We start from the raw sequence: 23,704 nt of genomic DNA on the forward strand, positions 1-23,704 counted from the left end.
GGAAGCACTTTGATTTTAGAGCCAATGTTCAAAAGGTTAACAAAATGTAAAGGTTTGTGCACGCGGCCGGAAGACGAGCTGGCTATGACAATACCGAGGCTTTTCTCTGAAAACAGCTGAGCTAAAATATCAAGTCTTCTTATCAAAATTGTTATACAGAATTAAAAAGGAACAGCAATGATAAAAGCAAATTCAAACAACTCAAGCAAATTTAAGAACAAGGGATAAAATTGTCACAAAACCAGGTTTTCATTGTGAAAAAAAATGTGATTAAGGGAGACAACTCAAACTGATCTTTTGAAATGAACAAACAAAATTAACCCCCTTTGTAAGTTTGTTTCAAAATAAATCTATTTTAAGTTGTGGTGACCTTGACATTGGAGATATTGACGTGATTCTTTCGTGCGACACACCGTCCTATGATGGTGAACAAATGTGCCAAATAATTGTAAAATCTCACAATGAATGACATAGTTATGGCCCAGACAAGCTCATTTATTGCCAATTTTGACCTTTGAACTCAAAGTGTGACCTTGACCTTGGAGATATCGACGTAATTATTTCGCCCGACGTACCGTCCAATGATGGTGAACAAATGTGCCAAATGATTTTAAAATATGACAATGAACGACATAGTTATGGCCCGGAAAAGCTTGTTCCGCCCCGCCCGCCAGCCAGCCAGCCGGCCAGCCCGCCCGCATTCGCCAATCTAATAACCAGTTTTTTCCTTCGGAAATCCTGGTTAAAAACCTGGTTAAAAATATTGCAACAACATACAAAAAATAGAGCTCACCTCTCTGCTAGACTTTTGACATTTGAATCCCCATCATAACTGGCAACCCACACCCTCTGAGCAATCATCAGGCCCAGCTCATAGCTGTCATCAATGTTGGGCAGCACTGCCACCAGACACTTCAGAGCCTGCATGGGAAATAATAGGCCTAATATTGTACTTTTTGCTGTTATTTTAAAGGGGGTCTCTTCCTAACGGAAATTCAATTTAGTAGGCATGTGCTGTCCCTAATGAGCCTATGCAGAATGCACTGGCTTCACCCAGACAATACTAAACACAAACTTTAAGCCTATTTTCTCAAAGCCAGTGTATTTGATAATCAAGATATGTTTGATTGAATATACTCTTCCAACACATTTAAGTACAAAACAGAACAGTCAAACAGTAAACATAATAAATAACATATTATAAGGAACAATTACAGGATATTGTTGTTTTTAATGTATGATAGAATCATATTTCACAAGTGGTTATAGAACAAAATATTTACACCTGCAAAGTAAAGGAAAAGCAACTGGTTAATCATTTTTGTTGCTAGCAAAATACTGAGTTGAATAAAGTGAACAATATTTTATGTTATATTTTCACTTAGTTAAAGTTTTTGTTTACAAATAACACTCTATGTTACTTAAAAGCTAATAATAATACGATTATTTTTTAAAACTGTGTGCTTTTCCTGTAGATGCATTTCACAGCCACTATATATCTCACCTGCAGAGCGGACTCTCGAGAAGCTGTGCACGGGGACTTCATGGAGTCCAGAATTACAATGACTTCGTCCGGTTTGATGCGGGCACATCCAGCCTGGCCACTGACACAGGTGGCAACCTCTACCAGTGCTGTGTTGGCCAGCTGCTGTATCCGGGCAGGTGCCACGCCTATAAGCTGGATCAGCAGCTGCAGAAGCTCACGTACGGGCAACAGCTCTGGGTTATACTGCTCATTGTAGGCCTGCAGTTACATGGAAACATAGTTACGGGCAACAGCTCTGGGTTATACTGCTCATTGTAGTCCTGCAGTTACATGGAAACATAGTTACAGGCAACAGCTCTGGGTTATACTGCTCATTGTAGTTCTGCAGTTACATGGAAACATAGTTATGGGCAACAGCTCTGGGTTATACTGCTCATTGTAGTCCTGCAGTTACATGGAAACATAGTTACAGGCAACAGCTCTGGGTTATACTGCTCATTGTAGTCCTGCAGTTACATGGAAACATAGTTACAGGCAACAGCTCTGGGTTATACTGCTCATTGTAGTCCTGCAGTTACATGGAAACAAAGTTCTGTCCGGTGATCTATTAGTACAAAGAAACTACAACATGGAAACAAAGTTCTGTCAAATGATCTTTTAGTACAAATAATCTACAACATGGAAACAAAGTTCTGTCAGGTGATCTGTTAGTACAAAGAATATACAAACATTGCTGTCACTATTGGGTTATATATGTACCCTTACGCTATCCATAAAAATTGACTTGCAGTACAATCATACAGTACTACCTGAACTAGTCACAAACAGATAATGGATTTCAAAACAAGCTGTTGTCTAATTTAACCATAACTAGTTAATTAGCTATATGATATGTACAATATGCAGAATGTGTGTTCACTGGTATACCCATTACCTGGTCTTCAGTGTCACACCTCATCTCGGCATGTGCTGCAATCACTTGGAGTGCTCTCCTCATTACAGACTCCTCCCCACCGACCCGTGCTCCGTTGTCTCTGAGCACGCAGTTAAGAAGATAGAACATGTACGCAAAGCACGGGGCTGTGTACAGCTTCCTTCCAGCCCCACTATCGCTGGCCAACTCGGAACTCTCTGGCACGGAATTTGTGTGCAGTTCATTGACCACACGTACAGCCTGGTTTTTCAATGGCTCCTCACACCAGCTGTTCAGGAATACACACTCTGGGTCCAACAATCTCAGCGTACAGTTCCCAATTACATTTCCTGCCATAAGACAAACAATTCTCTACAGAAACCTACATAATTTACAGAAACATGCTCATAAATAAGTACCAAAGGGATGTTCAACTATAGTATCTTGTACAGAAATGTTCAGCAGAAACAATAATCTCTCAACCCTTAACTTTTTTTTAACTATGCATTATTTTGCTTTTTATCACATGGTATACATTATTGTACATGTAGTTTAATCTTTACTAATATTTTTTATCTTAAAAATGTGTAATGCAGCTTTTTTAGCTTTTTCATTCGCTTCTTTTTGTGTTACTGTTCAATGCGTTAAGTTATTTTGCTAACATGATGTTGGAAATTTCATCACCCAATGGCAACAACTTTCAGGTTGTACTATGAAGTTAACGCAAATATATATTTAACTTGTCCAAGAAATAAAATGAGCCACATTTTGGGATAACTGGTTTTACAGCTAAATAGAAAATTCATTTAAACAAAAAATACCAGGGGCTATACTTAACAAACATAAATAACGACCAGATTCTCAAAAAGAGGATCACGTAGTTCCGTAACTTACCAAAAGTTTTTTCAGAGAAGACCGCTGCACCTAGTTCTACAAGCACCTGTGAGGCCTGCGGGGCACCCAGGGGGGACTTGACAAGCTTCATGAGCAGACGACAGAGTTCCTTCATGTAGCAGCCTGTTGACTGGGGGTTGCCTCGCACCAGGGCTCGCACCACAGCACATCCTTTACACAGGTCTTTATTTAACTGTGCACACAAAGATACAGACTAGACTTAATGTTTATAAGCCTTTGAATGCTTGACCAAAAGCTGTGTTTGTGAAACACAATGCCCCCCCCCCCCCCACTGCGTCGCTTTGAAGCCATATATTTGACCTTTGACCTTGAAGGATGACCTTGACCTTTCACCACTCAAAATGTGCAGCTCCACGAGATACACATGCATGTCAAATATCAAGTTGCTATCTTCAATATTGCAAAAGTTATGACCAAGCTTAAAGTTTGTGACACACACAATGACAGACAGACAGACAATGACAGACAGACAGGCCAAATACAATATACCCCCGATCATTCGATCCCGGGGCATAAAAAGGATTAACTGAGACATCACTCAAAATGTAATGAACAATAAATTGGCATGGAACAAAATGTTAAGTAATATTTAAAATAGTAACCAAAATTTATTTGATTCTGGCAAATAGTAAAGCCAAGCTTAGTCAGAGCTCCAGATAAGGTTTCGGGTCAATTAGTTTTCACTACAAGATTTTTTTCCCAAATTTTTTTTCCCCCCAAAATTCATCATTTTCAATTTTTTATTTTATTTTTACAATGAAAAATATATAATAACACACTAAATTTTTAATTCCATTGACCTTTACATGAGGTACTGTGTGCATACCGTCCCTTTCTGGATTTAAAAGCCCTCTCTCGCCCAGACTAACACCACATTGTGTTTAATACAAGAAGAACAGTTCAACTGAATATCGGCATACAAGCCTTCAATCTGAAACCAGGAAAAGTCATTTTTCTCCACTCCCATTCTGTTTTTGCATGATACCGCCAAGTTTGGGTTTCGAGATCGTCGATTCCACCACATCAACCGCTTTTGACACTATATAAGATAATAGACTTCCAACAATAGACTTTGGACTTTGTCCTCGCCGCTAAATGAAACCAAGTATACTTGGCGCTGTCCCAGAATGAAGTTTCTTTTGAACTCGTCCACGCTTTGCAACTGCCATGTTTAATTTTGTAAAAAGAAAAGCGAAAACGGAATTGCTAATATTATTGGTTACAATCAACAAATTTACGGATCCGGAAACGGAAATCTCATTATCATTTAACTTTTGCTGCGCAGAACTTGGAAATTCAGTACGATCAAATGGCCGGTCATAATTCGGATCCGTCGGTCTCAATTTGTTTTGATACGATGGATTTTGATTTTCTTTTCGTTTTTCTTTAAAAACAAATCGTAATAACGATAAAACAATTCTTATCTGGAGCTCTGCCTTAGTGTAGGTTGAAGTGTTGTTGTGGATATACAGTTTGCATAGCCTTTGGGAGGTCACAGGTTATTTCCCCACTATGGGAGAGTTCTTTAGACGTTCCCCATAGACACAAAGTACTGCTTCTACCAGGAAATGGACTTGAGAGCATTTCCATAAACTTAAGGCTTCCCATCTTATAAAGCTAAAATAAATAATTTGAACGAACCTTGGTGAGCCTGGCCCGTATATCTGACTCCTTCTTCAGTTGTGCCTGCAAGGCCTCCTCCTGTTTCTTGGTCAGTGTTGGCTTCTGTTCCTGGGGCTTCCCCTTCTTGCGCTCCATTTCCTACACACAACAAACAGGCTGAAACTTACCTCTATTGATATTCAAGACAGCATTTATAATACAAGATGGCCGGTATTTTCCAGAAGTTTTAAAATATTTATAATTGTCCCTTCATTTCAAATTGATTCAAATAAATATTTGTTATATTAAGACAATTTTATTTGTCTTCCAAACAAATAAATATAACTATTATGTTAAAAAAATATGTTGATTGTCTAAAACACATGCAACTGTAGTCTGGGGAATAAATGAAGCGTGAAAGCACAATAAAATCCCAATTCAGCTTCCATACACTGTTAGTCATAGAATAAGCTTTTTGTTTATTAACGAAGTATGTCAAAGGCGCTAGGATGTTGATTTATTTGCATTGTTCAGTTTTGTAGTAATGAAAACATAACAACAATATTTACTCTTCAGTATGTCACGTTTAAGTATTTCTTTTCAATATCATACTTAAATTTTGCATTTATAATCATTCATGTGATTTATTTCTAATTTTTTTATTACTGAATGCTAACTGATTTTTTTAATTCTCATACAAATATACACATTTATAATTACTTCATGTATATTGCAAGACTAACAAATGTCCAGAAAATACCATGGTTGAAAGGACGGTGTTTTGTAAAACCCATTCTGGGACTTTTTGTTGTGCAAGCCCATAAGTGACACTTGTTTTAATTATATTTGAAACAAGCAAAGAACCCAAAAAGCTTATTGTAAATTTTCGCTGTTTAAATCACACAATTATTAAAACCAAGCCAAAATATACACAAATTGTATAAGGATGATTCTTCCAAACCAGTACTTAATTACATCAATAGCCCCAGAATTGAAATGTGCATAACCTATTGCTAAATGTCTGTATCTTCACAACATGGGCGATCATTTAACATTTGAAAACAAGTTATGTTTATACCTAATATGACCCAAACAAAATAACATATTTGCAAAATTAATAGCAGGTCAAATTGTGTGCAACACTAAAATAGAAGTCACAGAATTTCTGACAAAGCTGTGCATATTTTAACAAAATGTATGAAATAGACTACCTTTCTTAGTTCAAGTTCTTCCATTTGTTCTTTATACGAGTACAACTTGTTTTCTCTTCGGATATTCTGATCTTCTACTACATTCAGCTTTAAGCTATAAAAAGTACAAATGGAATTAAAACACAATGATATGAAGATTTAAATTAAATAATATATGTTACATTTGTTAATCGGAAACTAACATTTTAAAAAACAATTGTTGCCATAGCTACCTGGCTGCAAGCTGTTTGTCGTAGAGCTGTCCCTCCTCACACTTATAAGCTCCATACTCGTCCCTGGTTACCATGACAAGGTCAGTGTTGCTAAGCAGGAGCGACACAAAGTCAACAAAACCTGGCAGCACATCTTTTGGTGCAATCCTCACTAAGGTCTGTATTGCATTCAGCTTGCTCTGGAAGTCAGCAAGGAAAAAGCTATCAACCAGAAACAGAACATTATCCTAGGCATATGGCACATCATTTATAGGGTCTTCCCCAATCACATTTGGCTCTCATGGTATTTCATGTTTTAATGAAGTCTGTAACTTTATCCCAAGCATTTTAAAAGTACAACCTAATTTAGATATAACAGAACGACAAAAAAAGCATGTTCTTTTTGCAGATTTCAAAACCATTACATGAAGAGTTTCACATGTGTAGAACCTATTACAAAGCAACAGTAAAGAAATATCTAAACTAAAATAGAAGGAATTGTGCCCTGCTTTGTTTTGGTTCCCCCTTCCTCTAGATTGTCAACATGCAAACAATTTAACAACTTTTAAAATTTAAATGCCTTCTGTGTAAATTCAGTGGCGAAATGAACAAACATTGCGAGAAGCTAATTGTTAGTGTTAGACTAAGAAATTCTTAATAATTATAACTACAATGGTTCCAAATTCCACCATGCCTCTTGTAAACAGCACTCTTAGTGTGCATAATCAACAGGGTCTTCAAGGGATTATACACCGGCTGGACAGAATGTAAACACACCGCTAAGAACTTTATTTTTGTAAAGTTATTGAAATACATAAATTTGCAAAAATCTTTAGTGCATAAAAGACAGTTTTTCTTGCAGTTTTTCCCGTGTGAACTGCACAGGCTAAAATGTACTTACACTGTAAGTCGCTTTCTTCTTTAACTAGATTTTCTTTAAGAAGAGACTGCATTAAAAATAAAATATTATAAAACTAGAATGTGTTGTCTCTAATAAGCCTGCGCTGACAGCACACGCTAATCTGGGACTACATTTTATGCACATGCATTAAGCCCTGTTGTTCACATCGAGGCACAAATATATATAATTATATATCCTAGATATACATCAGCAACAGTTTAGGGTGCCTACCTCAGTGAGGTCCCCATCTAGGAGCCCTTGACATGCCAAAGTGTTGTTGTGGATGTAAGTATGGGCATCCAGGTGAACAGCATACAGGATACTGTCAGTCCATGTGTCCCCATTGTAATGCACTGAAACAGGACATTGAAACTGTTCATGAACCTCATGTCACAGCATAGGTTGTCATTATAAACATACAAATATGTAGTCTACAGTTGTTTCTAGTCTGGAGAATAAAATTTAAAACTGATTAACACTTCAAACAGAATCTATTGCAAATACTTAACATTTAACCAACTCATAGCATTTTAATGATCCATTACTGAAGCAAAATGTTTACATGATAATATATCAGTGACATTCCTGCCACTCATCTCAAAGAATGTAAATTAAGCTCATATGGCAGAACAGCCTCAAAGTAATGCTGTGATACTCTTGATTTTGGGTTTAAATAAAATTAATGTGACTGCCAGATATTACCAATGCAAGGATGGTGAGCAGGCAGAAGGGTTGCCATGGCAATGCTGCTGGCATCCTTTACATCGACCTTGTGAACGGAGGCGAGGGCAATGAGGGCCTGGGTGAGTATCCGTGGCAACACATACTTGGTCTGCTCGGGCGCAGAGTCCCGATCTGTGTCCTCCGCTACCTCCATATCCACCACCTGAACAAAACAGGAGCACGCAACACAGGCCTTTACAAACCGTGCAAGGTTCTGAAAAACTGTGCTTAAGGCATGCACATAAAGTGTCATCCCAGACAAGCCTAGGCTAATCAGGGACTACACTTTATGCTAGTATGGAATTTTACTTCCAAAGGGGTCCCTTCTTAACATAAATCCAGTCTAAGAAGAAAGTAATGTTCCTGATTAGCCTTTACGGACTGCTTGATACACAAATATTAAGCATAGTTAATACAGCCTGACCAATATATGGCTTAATGAATGTTGATCCTTTGATTGTATTACATTAAGATGTCATGTATGACATACATACAACCTTGCTATTCTATTAGATAACAGACAATGCCATGGTAGACTCTTAAATATTTCTTTTAGTGAGCATTTTAAGTCAGCTGTAATAATACAAATATTATCTTCAAAGACAAATAGTGTTCTCAAAACTGTTAACAAAGCTTATTGCCCTTTAGAACAAGCGATGTGTTTGTGAAACACTATGTCCCCATATATATGACCTTTGACCTTGAAGGATGACCTTGACCTTTCACCACTCCCAATGTGCAGCTCCATGAGATACACATGCATGCCAAATATCAAGTTGCTAGCTTCAATATTGCAAAAGTGTACATTAAATGAGCGATTTTTTAACCATATATTTGACCTTTGACCTTGAAGGATGACATTGACCTTGACCTTTCACTACTCAAAATGTGCAGCTCCATGAGATACACATGCATGCCAAATATGAAGTTGCTAACTTCAATATTGCAAAAGTTATGGCAAATGTTAAAGTTGTGGCAAACAAACCCACCAACAGACAGGACAAAAACAATATGTTCCCCACTATAGTGGTGGGGCACATAAAAATGTGATTCCACTGCAAACATAGCTTCAAACATAAAAGCTAGTTTGCTACACAAATTAAGTAAAGTGAAGTAAAATCACAGCTTAAAAGCATGATTAAAACATTCACCTTCTGTGTCTGCAGGAGCTCATTGAACACACTAATGAGGGCGATAGAGATGCTGGTTCCCCCAAGTGTGGACAGCAGACGGGACACACTCCGCATTGTGAATTTACGGACCAGGTACGACTTCCTTGTCAGACAATACACCAGAGCCTTGTAATAGGGCCTGGAAAATAACAAAGAGCTTATAACTTCCTTTATTCACTAAAATCTTGGTTATTAATCAAAATGACAAAAAGTTTCAAACAAATACTATATAAATATCATAAGACTTTTGTTTAAATTCTGAATGGAAATATTTATGAAAACTAATCAACAATTTTATTCTCTTGCTAGAACAGCCTGTTAACTACAAACAAACACAATTTCTGCACAATATCTCCATCCTAATAGAAGTTATTAATTTAATCTCTTCTTATGCAACAGTGACCTTGACCTTTTTTCTAATTACAAAAAAGGGGTTAAAATTCTGCTCAATTGCAGATGAGAGTTATGGAACGTAGTGACCCCTAACATGTGTTGATATTCAACTGAATACCTGTGATAGAAATGTTGTTATTGAGATATTGCCAGTATACTTTAAAACAAATTTATAGGTAAACAAGAATGTGTTTGTCAGAAACACAATGCCCCCTAATGTGCCGCTTTGATTTTTTAAAAACTTTGACCTTGTAGGATGACCTTGACCTTTCACCACTCAAAATGTGCAGCTCCATGAGATACACATACATGCCAAATATCAAGTTGCTATCATCAATATTGCAAGCAAAAGTTATGACCAAGGTTAAAGTTTTGAGACACAAACAATGACAGACAGACACATACAATGACAGACAGACACATACAATGACAGACAGACAGACAGACAGACAGACAGACAGACAGACAGACAGACAGACAGACAGACAGACAGACAGACAGACAGAAAGACAGACAGATACAATCTGGGGGCATAAAAAGATGGCATATTCGACATTGCAGATAACACTTATGGAACTTGGTCAGCAATATGACATAATGAACCTGACCATGGGTGAAGTTTGAATTACATACCTGTAGTAAGAACAGTCATATGCAGATCTTTCCATGTTTACCTTAACTAGACGCAGACACTGTCATTGGGTAAGTTGTATAGTATTTGGAAAATAGTGGAGCAAGAAAACCAATGAGTGAGATTACTTTGCTACTTGATCTGTCATCTTCGTGGGAAACTCTAGAATCAATTTCTCTGACAGCGTCACCACACCTTCTAAAGCTGCAAAATAAAGAAAAGGTAAAGTGTTAAATAACTGAAGAGCATTTCTACCACAACAAAAAAAACAAACAGAAAACTATCAATAATTCACACCAGTACACAGTTTAACACTGTTTCTATCTGCATACCTGTGTCTGGAACAGAGCTGAGGTATTTCTCATTGACCAGTATCTGTTTATCGCTGTCAAGCACCATGTTCCAGAACGGTCCAAATTTACTCTCTGGAATACACAATACACAATATCTATCTTTCAGAATAATGTTATCTTCACATGAATTAAGAGATGCATAAATCAAATCAGCTAATCCTCTACAAAACAAAACAAACTGTGTTAATTTATTATTTACTACTTTAATATTCTTTGCAATATATTTAATTGATGTGATGGCACTATCAATGACAATAAACAGATTTCAATGTGCAGAATCTACAAGAAATCTTAAATGGCACATGTAAGTTACGTTTAAGAATTGGGTAGGTATATCACTGTAACATGGTCCTTACAACTAACCTGCATTTATGTCTAACAGGCTTAGTTTAACCAAGAGGTTTGCAGCAGAAACAGCCTCTGTTACCAAGGCAAATTGAGTGGACTGGATACCAGCTTTCTCCATAGACTGTATCAGTAGGGGAACCAGGTCTATGGCCTGCTGAAGTGTGTCTCCTGCAAAGAGCATGCATCCTGACCTTCTTGGGCATAAAACATAACACAACTATAATTTGTTAATTATATACCTGTTACAGTCTTTACAATATACATGCTTTATCATGTGAATTGGCATAACACAACCCATTCAACAAATACAAACTTTCCAAACAATTCAATAGTGTAATATTCCGTACAGAATTAATGAATATCACCCCTTATTATATTATTTTTGTTCATTAAATGGCTACTGAAAACTTTTATGTTAAATGTTGACATAAAGCAAAAAATATATCCATAGCGTGAATTAAATAGTTCAATTTAGGATATATCTACAGTGTGACAACAAATCTGTTACAGATTACAGTCTATACAGACAACCAGAACTTCAACGCTCCACAATTCAACAAATATTTGTGTACATAAACATGAAGCAATTTTACCATGAAATGCTGTATTCATACACATGATGTAAGCATTGCGAACTGGGGATGTTGAAGCCTTCAAGGTCATTCCTTTCTGTAAACAAAGAGTTCACAGCAATCAATGTATACTAACATAAAACATAGAAACACAAGACTGACAGGTTGGGTAATGATAAGCAGTAACTGAACAGTGGAATTGCATACATCTATTCCAAAAGAAAAATTTGTATAGTTTGTAAGTTTGTTATTCAGAAGATCTGATAATGCATTTGAATTTCGATGCTTTTGAAAGCTACATACATTTACTAAGGTAATACAATAGAGATCTGTCATATCCAGTTACTTGGCTGGTCAATCATGCATATATAATTATGAAAAAGCATAGTTTGGTAATCTAAAAATATGGGTGTAATGCAGTGGACGGCGTGTTTTCAGCTGTCTGAGCGCTGATTGGCTGATATGAATTTCGAGAAGAATTTGATTGGCAGCTGGCATTATGTAAGTTTAAAGCGAATTTAATAGAGAAAGTTTTTTATGATGGACGTCCGATGACCTTAAACAGTTAATCTTTATATTCCGGCAATTTGGTTACAGTTGGTCGCCCAAGACAAGCGTGAATTTGATATGATGTACAATCAAGGCAAACAAATCTGTAACAATCAGGAAAGAGGTGTAAAATTCATACAAAAAAGTCCGCTTAAATAAATGAAAAAAAGGCTCTACCATGAAATAGATGATCTGCAGTGTAAATTTGTATTATAGCTAAAACAACAAGCAAATTTGTTGAATTGATATCCCCCGCCAATATACAAAAGTTTTCTGGACTAATGGACAACGCCAACATGCATCATCCTCTTATCCATATATATATATATATATATATTTATATATATATATATATATATATATATATATATATATATATATATATATATATATATATATATATTGATACACCCCAGGTGTGACAGTAACACTTACCTTTTCTCATGGACTGTGAAGTTGTTCAGACTGGTGACATTATGTGACTATATAAATCAATTGGCATATTTTCTCAAGTGAATGTATATAATCTAAACATCACCAAAACTTTCATCTAGTTGTTACCCATCCATGTTATAGAATTTCGTTTCTTAGTAGTACATTTCAATATTTTACAATTTCTGCCAGCTTACATGTACCTATTTACCTATTTACTTCAAGTGGCACCTTGTAATTTTGGTAGCCATTTGTTTTATTGAATTCTGGGAAATTCCCTTTCCTGAATGTCACTTTGACAGTTTGAGAGTTCAACTTTGTTGTTGCAAGAAGATGTATCACATCAAAGTAAATCCATGTCTAATTCTTTGTAATTTTCATTGTTTTTCTAAATAAGGCGCCAATATGTCTTATTGTTATGACGTTTTGTAAACGACGTCATGAAACGTTCCAATTTCTGGGTAATTATTTTTGATCAGTCACGTGACTGACCAGTTTTGGTCACTGGTGCCCAGAATTCGGGTCATTAATGACCAGAATCTTGGTCATTGCCCAGAATCTTGGTCATTGACCAATTTTGGTCATCAGTATTAAACAATAAGTAAAAACAGTGGACAGTTGAGTTTTAGTAAAGATCTAGGATAGACGTAATTTTTGTTAAGAGAGTCATTCATTTTTTGAAGTAAATACCTTTTAGTCGTTATCACATGTTTTATAGTAATAATCCAGTAAATTGAAGATTGTTTACATTAAGTAACACTGATTTTGAAAGCATTTTAACACTTTTATTGTATTATTTACAAATAAATACTGAAAGAACGCAGAACTGACTGATTGTGCGTCACACGCCAATAACTTTGTAAATACTACCCTAGTGTAATTACCGGGAAGCTGGCGGTTAGGAATCACTTACATTGTGTTGCTGTCTAACGGGTGGTTTATTGCCATTATTGTCTTCGCTCGAAGTTTATTGCGGTTATTGTCTTCGCACGAATAAATTATTGTTTAAACGTTTACTATGGACATGTGTCATATTTCAAAACTGATGGAACAAGCGTAACACTATATTAACAGCTATTTGAAAGCTATAAGTAATCAAGTCATTAAAACGGTATACCTCAAAGCAAAGTTCGTAACAATATATATATATATATATATATATATATATATATATATATATATATATATATATATATATATGTATATATATACTCATACCAGGTTGCAATGAAATCCATCAAAGCACTTCCAAGATATGGCTCCGGACACACACAAAAAGCATTTTTTCAAGATACAAAGGGCCATTATTATTATCCAATGATGTACAATGCCATTTGGCGTGCATCATCCTCTTATCCATGTATATACTCATACCAAGTTTCAATGAAATCCGCCAAAGCACTTCCAAAATATGGCTCTGGACACAAAAGTGCCGGACAGACGGACAACGCCAAAACAATATCTCTCCGCCTTTGGCAGGGGAACAAACAAAGAACAGTTTTCCTTCAAAGTGAGACATACAAAAAATTACAGAAAACTGTACCTTAAACCACTGCATGAGCTTGTCTGGAACAACTGTGTAAAACTTGGCACACCATTGTGACAGGATGGACAGGGCCAGAACCAGGGTGCCTTCATGCACTGAAATAGAAATGTGACAGGATGGACAGGGCCAGAACCAGGGTGCCTTCATGCACTGGAATATAAATGTGACAGGATGTACAGGGCCAGAACCAGGGTGCCTTCAAGAACTGGAATAGAAATGTGACATGATGTACAGGGCCAGAGCCAAGGTGCCTTCATGCACTGGAATAGAAATGTGACATGATGTACAGGGCCAGAACCAGGGCGCCTTCATGCACTGGAATAGAAATGTGACATGATGTACAGGGCCAGAACCATGGTGCCTTCATGCACTGGAATAGAAATGTGGCATGATGTACAGGGCCAGAACCAGTGTGCCTTCATGCACTGGAATAGAAATGTTACAGGATGTACAGGGCCAGAACCAGGGTGCCTTCATGCACTGGAATAGAAATGTGACAGGACGTACAGGGCCAGAACCAGGGTGCCTTCATGCACTGGAATAGAAATGTGACAGGATGTAAAGGGCCAGAACCAGGGTGCCTTCATGCACATATATAGAAATGTGACAGGATGTACAGGGCCAGAACCAGGGTGCCTTCGTGCACAGGAATAGAAATGTGACATGATGTACAGGGCCAGAACCAGGGTGCCTTCATGCACATATATAGAAATGTGACAGGATGTAAAGGGCCAGAACCAGGGTGCCTTCATGCACTGGAATAGAAATGTGACAGGATATACATGGCCAGAACCAGGGTGCCTTCATGCACTGAAAAAGAAATGTGACAGGATATACAGGGTCAGAACCAGGGTGCCTTCATGCACATATATAGAAATGTGACAGGATGTACAGGGCCAGAACCAGGGTGCCTTCATGCACTGGAATAGAAATGTGACAGGATGTAAAGGGCCAGAACCAGGGTGCCTTCATGCACTGGAATAGAAATGTGACAGGATATACATGGCCAGAACCAGGGTGCCTTTGTGCACTGAAAAAGAAATGTGACAGGATGTAAAGGGCCAGAACCAGGGTGCCTTCATGCACTGGAATAGAAATGTGACAGGATATACATGGCCAGAACCAGGGTGCCTTCATGCACTGAAAAAGAAATGTGACAGGATATACAGGGTCAGAACCAGGGTGCCTTCATGCACTGAAAAAGAAATGTGACAGGATATACAGGGTCAGAACCAGGGTGCCTTCATGCACATATATAGAAATGTGACAGGATGTACAGGGCCAGAACCAGGGTGCCTTCATGCACTGGAATAGAAATGTGACAGGATGTAAAGGGCCAGAACCAGGGTGCCTTCATGCACTGGAATAGAAATGTGACAGGATAGACAGAGCCAGAACCAGGGTGCCTTCATGCACTGGAATAGAAATGTGACAGGATATACATGGCCAGAACCAGGGTGCCTTCATGCACTGAAAAAGAAATGTGACAAGATATACTTGGCCAGAACCAGGGTGCCTTCATGCACTGAAAAAGAAATGTGACAGGATATACAGGGTCAGAACCAGGGTGCCTTCATGCACATATATAGAAATGTGACAGGATGTACAGGGCCAGAACCAGGGTGCCTTCATGCACTGGAATAGAAATGTGACAGGATAGACAGGGCCAGAACCAGGGTGCCTTCATTCACAGGAATAGAAATGTGACAGGATGTACAGGGCCAGAGCCAAGGTGCCTTCATGCACTGGAATAGAAATGTGACATGATGTACAGGGCCAGAACCAGGGCGTCTTCATGCACTGGAATAGAAATGTGACATGATGGACAGGACCAGAACCAGGGTGCCTTCATGCACTGGAATAGAAATGTGACAGGACGTACAAGGCCAGAACCAGGGTGCCTTCATGCACTGGAATAGAAATGTGACAGGATGTAAAGGGCCAGAATCAGGGTGCCTTCATGCACTGAAATAGAAATGTGACAGGATATACATGGCCAGAACCAGGGTGCCTTCATGCACTGAAATAGAAATGTGACAGGATATACAGGGTCAGAAACAGGGTGCCTTCATGCACATATATAGAAATGTGACAGGATGTACAGGGCCAGAACCAGGGTGCCTTCATTCACAGGAATAGAAATGTGTCAGGATGTACAGGGCCAGAACCAGGGTGCCTTCATGCACTGAAATAGAAATGTGACAGGATAGACAGGGCCAGAATTCAAATTTTGATAAGTGGAAGACTAACCTTACTCATTCTGGGGTAATATACTAATTGTCCATAGCAGAACAAGGTCTGGGGTAATATACTAATTGTCCATAGCAGAACAAGGTCTGGGGTAATATACTAATTGTCCATAGCAGAACAAGGTTCAGTTCTCAAATCCATAATTATACATTAGTAATGCATGGTAATCTTTGTTTTCATTTTAAGATTTTTTTGACTAATCACTATGGGATTTATAACCAAACATTCTCAGGTCAATCTTCAGCAAACACTGTATAAAGCTTACCAATATTTGTACAATAAATTCCTATGATAATTCACTATAAAATAAATTATGTTGATCGATCAATTTGCAAACAAAAATGCTCAAGAATTTCAGTGTCATTAATAGTCAATAAGCAGTATTCAAAAATACATTAATCCAGTGCATTACTTACGAAATGGAATTAAAACAAATTTGTAACAAGTAACCGTCGGGAGACGGGTGATGCTCCCCAAAGTTTTTTTTTGTCACAATATTGCACTATATATTCAGATAAAAGGAAACGTCTTGAGGGCACAGTAGTTGGGGGGACAAGAATTTTTTTATAGAGATTTTCAAAGGGCCATAACTCTGTGAAAAATCATCCAACCAGAACCCGCTGATAATATGCACATCACTTCTTGGTAGTGAAGCTTCCCATAAAGTTTCATCGAATTCCGGTCATTAGTTGCTGAGAAATAGCCCGGACAAGAATTGCACTATATGTACAGTTTATGGAAAATTACAAAGGGCCATAACTCTGTGAAAAATCATCCGACCAGAACCAGCTGATAATATGCACAGCTCCTCTTGGTAGTGAAACTTCCCATAGAGTTTAATTGAATTCCGGTCATTAGTTGCTGAGAAATAGCCCGGATAAAAATTGTGCACGGTCGGACAGACAGACAGACGCACACACGGACAGACGAAGCGGCGACTATATGCTCCCCCCATAATAAAAAAAGTCTTTTTACATAAGGCTTAGAGAAGTTCATTGGTATATGGTGCCATACCTTCAGTGGTGAGGAGAGGGATGAAGAGTTCAGCCACAGTAGAGGCGAGGTCCTGTAGGGTCTTGGCCCCACTCACTGAGCTGTGACTCATGTGCCCTATAGCCTGCAGAACACTCAACTTCTGTTCCTGGACAGTCAACTTGCCCTCAGAACCTGCTCACAGCATTACAGACATTACAGTCGACATACATGAGCTGCGCTCTGGGAAAACTGGGCTTAATGATGTGCATTGTGTCATCCCAGATATTAGGGACAACACTTTTCGCCTACAATAACTTCTTGCTATAAAGGGAAAAAAGTCTCACAAAACCAGGTTTTCAGTTGAAAAAAGTCTGATAAAGGGAGACAATTCAAAATGTGTATTGTTAACCCCCTTGTGTAAAATTGACCTTGATTTTGATTAGAAAACAAGGGCTGTTTATAAAGCATGCATGCATATGAGCTGTCAGTTGTAGTTATAAATAACTCCCATCTGGTGTAAATATGTCAAAACAAATACTAAAAAAGTGGTGTGCCTTTTTTAACTTTGAAGCTGGTACATTTGTACTTGCAAAACATGTTGTGACTAATAAAAGTGTGTTGTGCGTGGAGCTGGAGGAAGGGGTGAGAAGGACGTGAAACTGCTTAGCCTATCAAATAACAGAGTCATACAACCTGATCAACTTCAAATACTGAGCATTAGGATTTGAGTGACTACTTTTGTAGACACCATTGTGAACAAGGGCTGTTTGTAAAACATGCATGCCCCCCATATGGACTGTCAGTTGTATTGGCCGCCATTGAGTGAATACCTTTTTTGTCACTGTGACCTTGACCTTTGACCTAGTGACCTGAAAATAAAAAGGGGTCATCTGCCAGTCATAAGCAAAGTTCCTATGAAGTTTCATGATCCTAGACGTAAGCATTCTTGAGTTATCATCCGGAAACCATTTTACTATTTCAAGTAACTGTGACCTTGACATTTGACCTAGTGACCTGAAAATCAATAGGGGTCATCTGCGAGTCATGATCAATGTTCCTATGAAGTTTCATGATCCAAGGTGTAAGCATTCTTGAGTTATCATCCGAAAACCATTTTACTGTTTCGAGTCGCTGTGACCTTGACCTTTGACCTAGTGACCTGAAAATCTATAGGGGTCATCTGCCAGTCATGATCAATGTACCTATGAAGTTTCATGATCCTAGGCGCAAGCATTCTTGAGTTATCATCCAGAAAAAAAATTACTATTTCAAGTCACTGTGACCTTGACCTTTGACCTAGTGACCTGAAAATCAATAGGGGTCTTCTGCCAGTCATGATCAATGTACCTATGAAGATTCATGATCCTAGGCCTAAGCGTTCTTGATTGATCACTCAGAAACCATTTTACTATTTCAAGTAACTGTGACCTTTGACCTAGTGACCTGAAAATCAATAGGGGTCATCTGCCATTCATGATCAATGAACCTATGAAGTTTCATGATCCTAGGCCTAAGCGTTCTTAAGCTATCATCTAGAATCCATCTGGTGGATGGACTGACCGATGAACCGACCGACCTACATGTGCAAAACAATATACTTGAAGGGGGGCATATAAAAGTCTGATAAAGAGAGACAACTCAAAATCAAAATGTGCATTGTAACTGATTGTTCATAGTTACATAGTGGTTTCAAAATCAATCTATTTTTAGTTGTGGCGACCTTGACCTTGGAGATATTGACGTGATTCTTTCGTGCGACACAACGTCCAATAATGGTGAACAAATGTGCCAAATGATTTTAAATTGTCACAATGAATGACATAGTTATGGCCCAGACAAGCTTATTTATGGCCATTTTTGAGCTTCAAACTCAAATTGTGACCTTGACCGTGGAGATATCGACGTGATTCTTTCGCGCGACGCAATGTCTAATGATGGTGAACAAATGTGCCAAATGATTTTAAAATCTCACAATGAATCACAAAGTAATTGCCCGGACAAGCTCATTTATGGCCATTTTTTACCTTCAAACTCAATTTGTGAACTTGACCTTGGAGATACTGACGTAATTCTTTCGCGCGACACACTGTCTAATGATGGTGTACAAATGTGCCAAATGATTTCTAAATCTGACAATGAACGACAAAGTTATGGCCCTGACAAGCTCATTTATGGCCATTTTTGACCTTCAAACTCAAATTGTGACCTTGGAGATATCGATGTAATTCTTTCGCAAGACACACCGTCTAATGATGGTGAACAAATGTGCCACATGATTTTAAAATCTGACAATGAACGACAAAGTTATGGCCCTGACAAAATCATTTATGGCCTTTTTTGACCTTCAAACTAAAATTGTGACCTTGACCTTGGAGATATTGACATAATTCTTTCAAGCGACACATCTTCTAATGATGGTGAAAAAATGTGCCGAATGATTTTAAAATCTGACAATGAATGACAGAGTTATGGCCCGGACAAGCTTGTTCCGCCCGCCAGCCCGCCCACCAGCCCGCCCGCCGACATTCGCCAATCTAATAACCAGTTTTTTTCTTCGAAAAACCTGCTTAAAAAAGAGACTTCTTTTAAACTAAAATTAGACACAGGTCAAGTACACTTGACGAATGCAAACATCAATATATAAAACTGGGGTCACCACTTTGGCACTGTCCTTGCAAATGGGATTTCAAATTCAAAAAACGATGGAAACAAGCAAATTCGTTGAATTGATATCCCCTGTCATATAAATTTTGTTTATGGATCGGTGTAGACCTTTGACCTCAATGTTTGACCTTGACCTTAGCCCCTAGGATTAAGGGTGTTGAATGTGAAGCAACCCCAGATGATAGAGAACAACTATAGCTAGTTTCATGGCATAGTAAAGGAATGACTAAATAATGAATATTTGATCAAATTTGTGATCTTTGACCTCAATGTGTGACCTTGACATTAGCCCCTAGGATTATGGTTGTTGAATGTGAAGCACCCCCAGATGATTGAGAACAACTATGGCAAGTTACATGGCTCTGGCTCATGTGTTAATGGAGATAAAGCTGTAAGCTTATATTAACAAGAGGGCCAAGATGGCCCTAGTTCGCTCACCTGAGAGGAGTCGGTTCATTCAATCTTTACCTAATGTCAAACTTGACCTAGATATTGACCAGACAAACATCCTGGTCAAGTTTCATCGTCATTGAACCAAAACTCTGGCGTAGGGAGTGTTTTTGTTTTTGTAAGATTTGAAATGGTGACCTATATTTTGAGTTGACCCCCCTTACCAAACATCAAACTTTTGCTTACAAGGATTTTGTATAATATAATGAAAATTTGGACAATCTAAGGACAATAATTATGGCATTAATTATGTGATTTTGCTCATCATCAAACTTGACTGAGATCTTTCAGCAATTTTGAAAAAGAATGCTTGAGAAATGTGAATACTAGAGTGTTTACAAACCAAATGTGGACGGACAGAGGACCAATCCTAAAACCTCACCTGAGCAATCAGTTGAGCTAAAAAGTGTGTTTCACCGATCTGAGCCATTTTCCAACTTGTTCAAGAAATCAATAAAACCAATGAATATACTAAGTTCACGATGATTAGGCCAAAAATGTGATTTCTATAGTGTTCGATCACAAGGTTTCTCTCTATATAGTCACATAAGGAAAACTGCCCCACAGCCATGTTTATTGACCCATCGGGACCATTTGCAAACTCATCTGAGATATATATAAAACAAAACTATTCACCAAGTTTCATGATGATTGGGCAAAAAATGTGACTTCTAGTGTTCACAAGCTTTTTTTTACTATATAAATATAAGAAAACTGCCCCCCCCCCCCCCCCCCTGGCAGCCATGTTATTCAACAGACCGGAACCATTTCTCAACTCTCGTATCAAGGAAACAAATGTTCTGACCAAATTTCATGAAAATTGGGCAAAAAATGTGACTTCTAGAGTGTTCACATGTTTTCACTATATACATATAGAGAAAAATGCCCCACCCACTGGCAGCCATGTTTTTTCACCGATCTGGTTCATTTTCAAACTCTTCCGACATATCAATAAAACCACTGTTTTGATTAACTTTCATGATGATTGGGCAAAAATTGTGACTTCTCCAGTGTTAACAAGGTTTCTCTACAGCCATATAGGGAAAACTGCCCCGCCCACTAGCAACCATGTATTTCAATGGACCGGAACAACTTTTAAACTCAACTAACATATCATTAAGACAGACATATTGACAAAGTGACATGAAGATTGGGCATTAAATGTGACTTGTACAGTATTTACAAGCTTTTTCTTTTTTTATGACCTAGTGACCTAGTTTTTGACCCAGCATGACCCAGTTTCATACTCGATCGAGATATCATTGGGACAAATCTTCTGACCAAGTTTCATGAAGATCGGACAACAAATGTGGCCTCAAGAGTGTTTACGAACAAATGTGGACGGACGACGGACAAAGATCAGTCACAAAAGCTCACCTGAGCAATAAGGTTGGCTAAAAACAAGAGCTGTCACCATAGGATGTTATATGCCCCCTATAAATGCTTTGATAGAAGTTATAGCATTTGTTGAAATCTCAATGCAGATTTCGAAACCTAAACGGGGACCCTAACTTCAAGGTCAAGGTCACAGGGGTCAAAATTTGTGTGCGTATGGAATGGCCTTGTCAATATACACATGCATACCACATATGAAGGTTATATCTCAAGGAACATAGAAGTTATGAGCATTTTTCAAAACCTAAACGCAGATTTTAAACCTAAACAGGATCTAACTTCAAGGTCAAGGTCACAGGGCAGAGCTCCAGATAAGGAATTGTGAAATTAGTAACGGCACTGCCACTGACAGAAAGAAAAGGAGTAACGCTTAAAATCAATTAGTACCTGTACTACCATATCCAAAACTACAGGTAGTACTGTACTACCCATGTTCTTGGATATTGAAGGGTGTATAACTGACTTTACAGAATCATTTGCAGCAATTATAATAAATATATGTAGCTTCTGAAACAATTACTGTATTAGGTTTTTTATTCTGAATTATGATGCAAATACAACTACACATTAAAACTCATGACTAATACTATTTCTTCATTTTTCTTGACAAGAAAACACAAGCCAACTAGTAAGCTAAGTAAATGAACACTTATTTCACTGTCTCGTCCGTTTCCCATCGTGTTTTCTAACGTTTTAAGCCACCGATGCAATCAAATCGTTTAATATCGGGGCGACAATGTCTTTTTTTGGGTTTACCGATTTAATGTCAGGATGGTTAGACGACACCGTATGTAGTCATTATATGAAAACAAAGTGTTGTTTTGAACCGCTTTCGGTTAAGCCGGCATTCCATTGCGCCCAGACATAATGTTTTTGATGGATTTACAAGTTAAAGGAAATCACGTGACAGAATAAACAATAATATATGAACCCAGTCTACAACTTTTCGGTAATCTAAATTAACGAAAAGCGCCTGTTAGGTAAGAGACCAACAAATCACGCCGCGCTGACACAGACGTATCGGTATGGCCAGATTATTTTCGTAAATGCGTAAAATGGACATTAATGTCGTAATTATACGTCGAGTTTATAAAAATAAATGCGTCAATCTTCATGAAAAAGGCGTATTTATGGCTGTACAGCCCTTATCTGGAGCTCTGCAGGGGTCAAAATGTTTGTGCGTATGGAAAGGCCTTGTCCATATACACATGCATACTACATATGAAAGTTATATCTCAAGGAACATAGAAGTTATGAGCATTTTTCAAAACCTAAACGCAGACTTCCACACCTAAACGCGGACCCTAACTTCACAGTCAAGGTCACAGGGGTCAAAATTTTTGTGCGTATGGAAAGGCCTTGTCCATATACAAATGCATACCAAATATGAAGGTTATATCTCAAGGGACATAGAAGTTATGAGCATTTTTTTAAACCTAAATGCAGATTTCGAAACCTAAACGCGGACCCTATTTTAAAGTCAAAGTCACAGGGGTAAAAAAAAAATGTGCGTATGGAAATGCCTTGTCCATATACACATGCATACCAAATATGAAGGTTATATCTCAAGGGACATAGAAGTTATGAGCATTTTTCGAAACTTAACACAGATTTCGAAACCTTAACGCGGACCCTAAGTTCAAGGTCAAGGTCATAGGGGAAAAAAATGTGTGCGTATGGAAAGGCCTTGTCCATATACACATGCATACCAAATATGAAGGTTATATCTCAAGGGACATAGAAGTTATGAGCATTTTTCGAAACCTAAACGCAGATTTCGAAACCTTAACGTGGACCCTAAGTTCAAGGTCAAGGTCACAGGGGAAAAAAATGTGTGCGTATGGAAAGGCCTTGTCCATATACATTGAAACCTGAACGAGGACCCTATTTTAAGGTCAAAGTCACAAGCGTAAAAAAAATTGTGCGTATGGAAATACCTTGTCCATATACACATGCATACCAAATATGAAGGTTATACATGTATCTAAAGGGGCATACAAGTTATGAGCATTTTTCGAATCCTTAATGCAGA

General features: G+C 38.0%; 1 protein-coding gene across 1 annotated transcript in view; it reads right to left on the minus strand.

The window, feature by feature from the left end:
- The window catches only part of LOC127865155 (eIF-2-alpha kinase activator GCN1-like), a 160,670-nt gene that overhangs the window by 96,830 nt on the left and 40,136 nt on the right, over positions 1-23,704 (minus strand). The window contains exons 11-26 of the mRNA XM_052405044.1: positions 17,203-17,355; positions 13,936-14,033; positions 11,433-11,508; positions 10,855-11,007; positions 10,471-10,563; positions 10,267-10,342; positions 9,094-9,253; positions 7,922-8,105; positions 7,451-7,572; positions 6,340-6,518; positions 6,128-6,221; positions 4,956-5,075; positions 3,294-3,486; positions 2,421-2,749; positions 1,505-1,744; positions 794-921 (exon numbers count right to left, since the gene is read on the minus strand). Of these exons, the coding sequence (XP_052261004.1) occupies positions 794-921; positions 1,505-1,744; positions 2,421-2,749; positions 3,294-3,486; positions 4,956-5,075; positions 6,128-6,221; positions 6,340-6,518; positions 7,451-7,572; positions 7,922-8,105; positions 9,094-9,253; positions 10,267-10,342; positions 10,471-10,563; positions 10,855-11,007; positions 11,433-11,508; positions 13,936-14,033; positions 17,203-17,355 (2,398 nt within the window). The remainder of the gene's footprint in view (positions 1-793; positions 922-1,504; positions 1,745-2,420; positions 2,750-3,293; positions 3,487-4,955; positions 5,076-6,127; positions 6,222-6,339; positions 6,519-7,450; positions 7,573-7,921; positions 8,106-9,093; positions 9,254-10,266; positions 10,343-10,470; positions 10,564-10,854; positions 11,008-11,432; positions 11,509-13,935; positions 14,034-17,202; positions 17,356-23,704) is intronic.

Source organism: Dreissena polymorpha, chromosome 1 (assembly GCF_020536995.1).
Source record: "Dreissena polymorpha isolate Duluth1 chromosome 1, UMN_Dpol_1.0, whole genome shotgun sequence".
NCBI lineage: Eukaryota > Metazoa > Mollusca > Bivalvia > Myida > Dreissenidae > Dreissena > Dreissena polymorpha.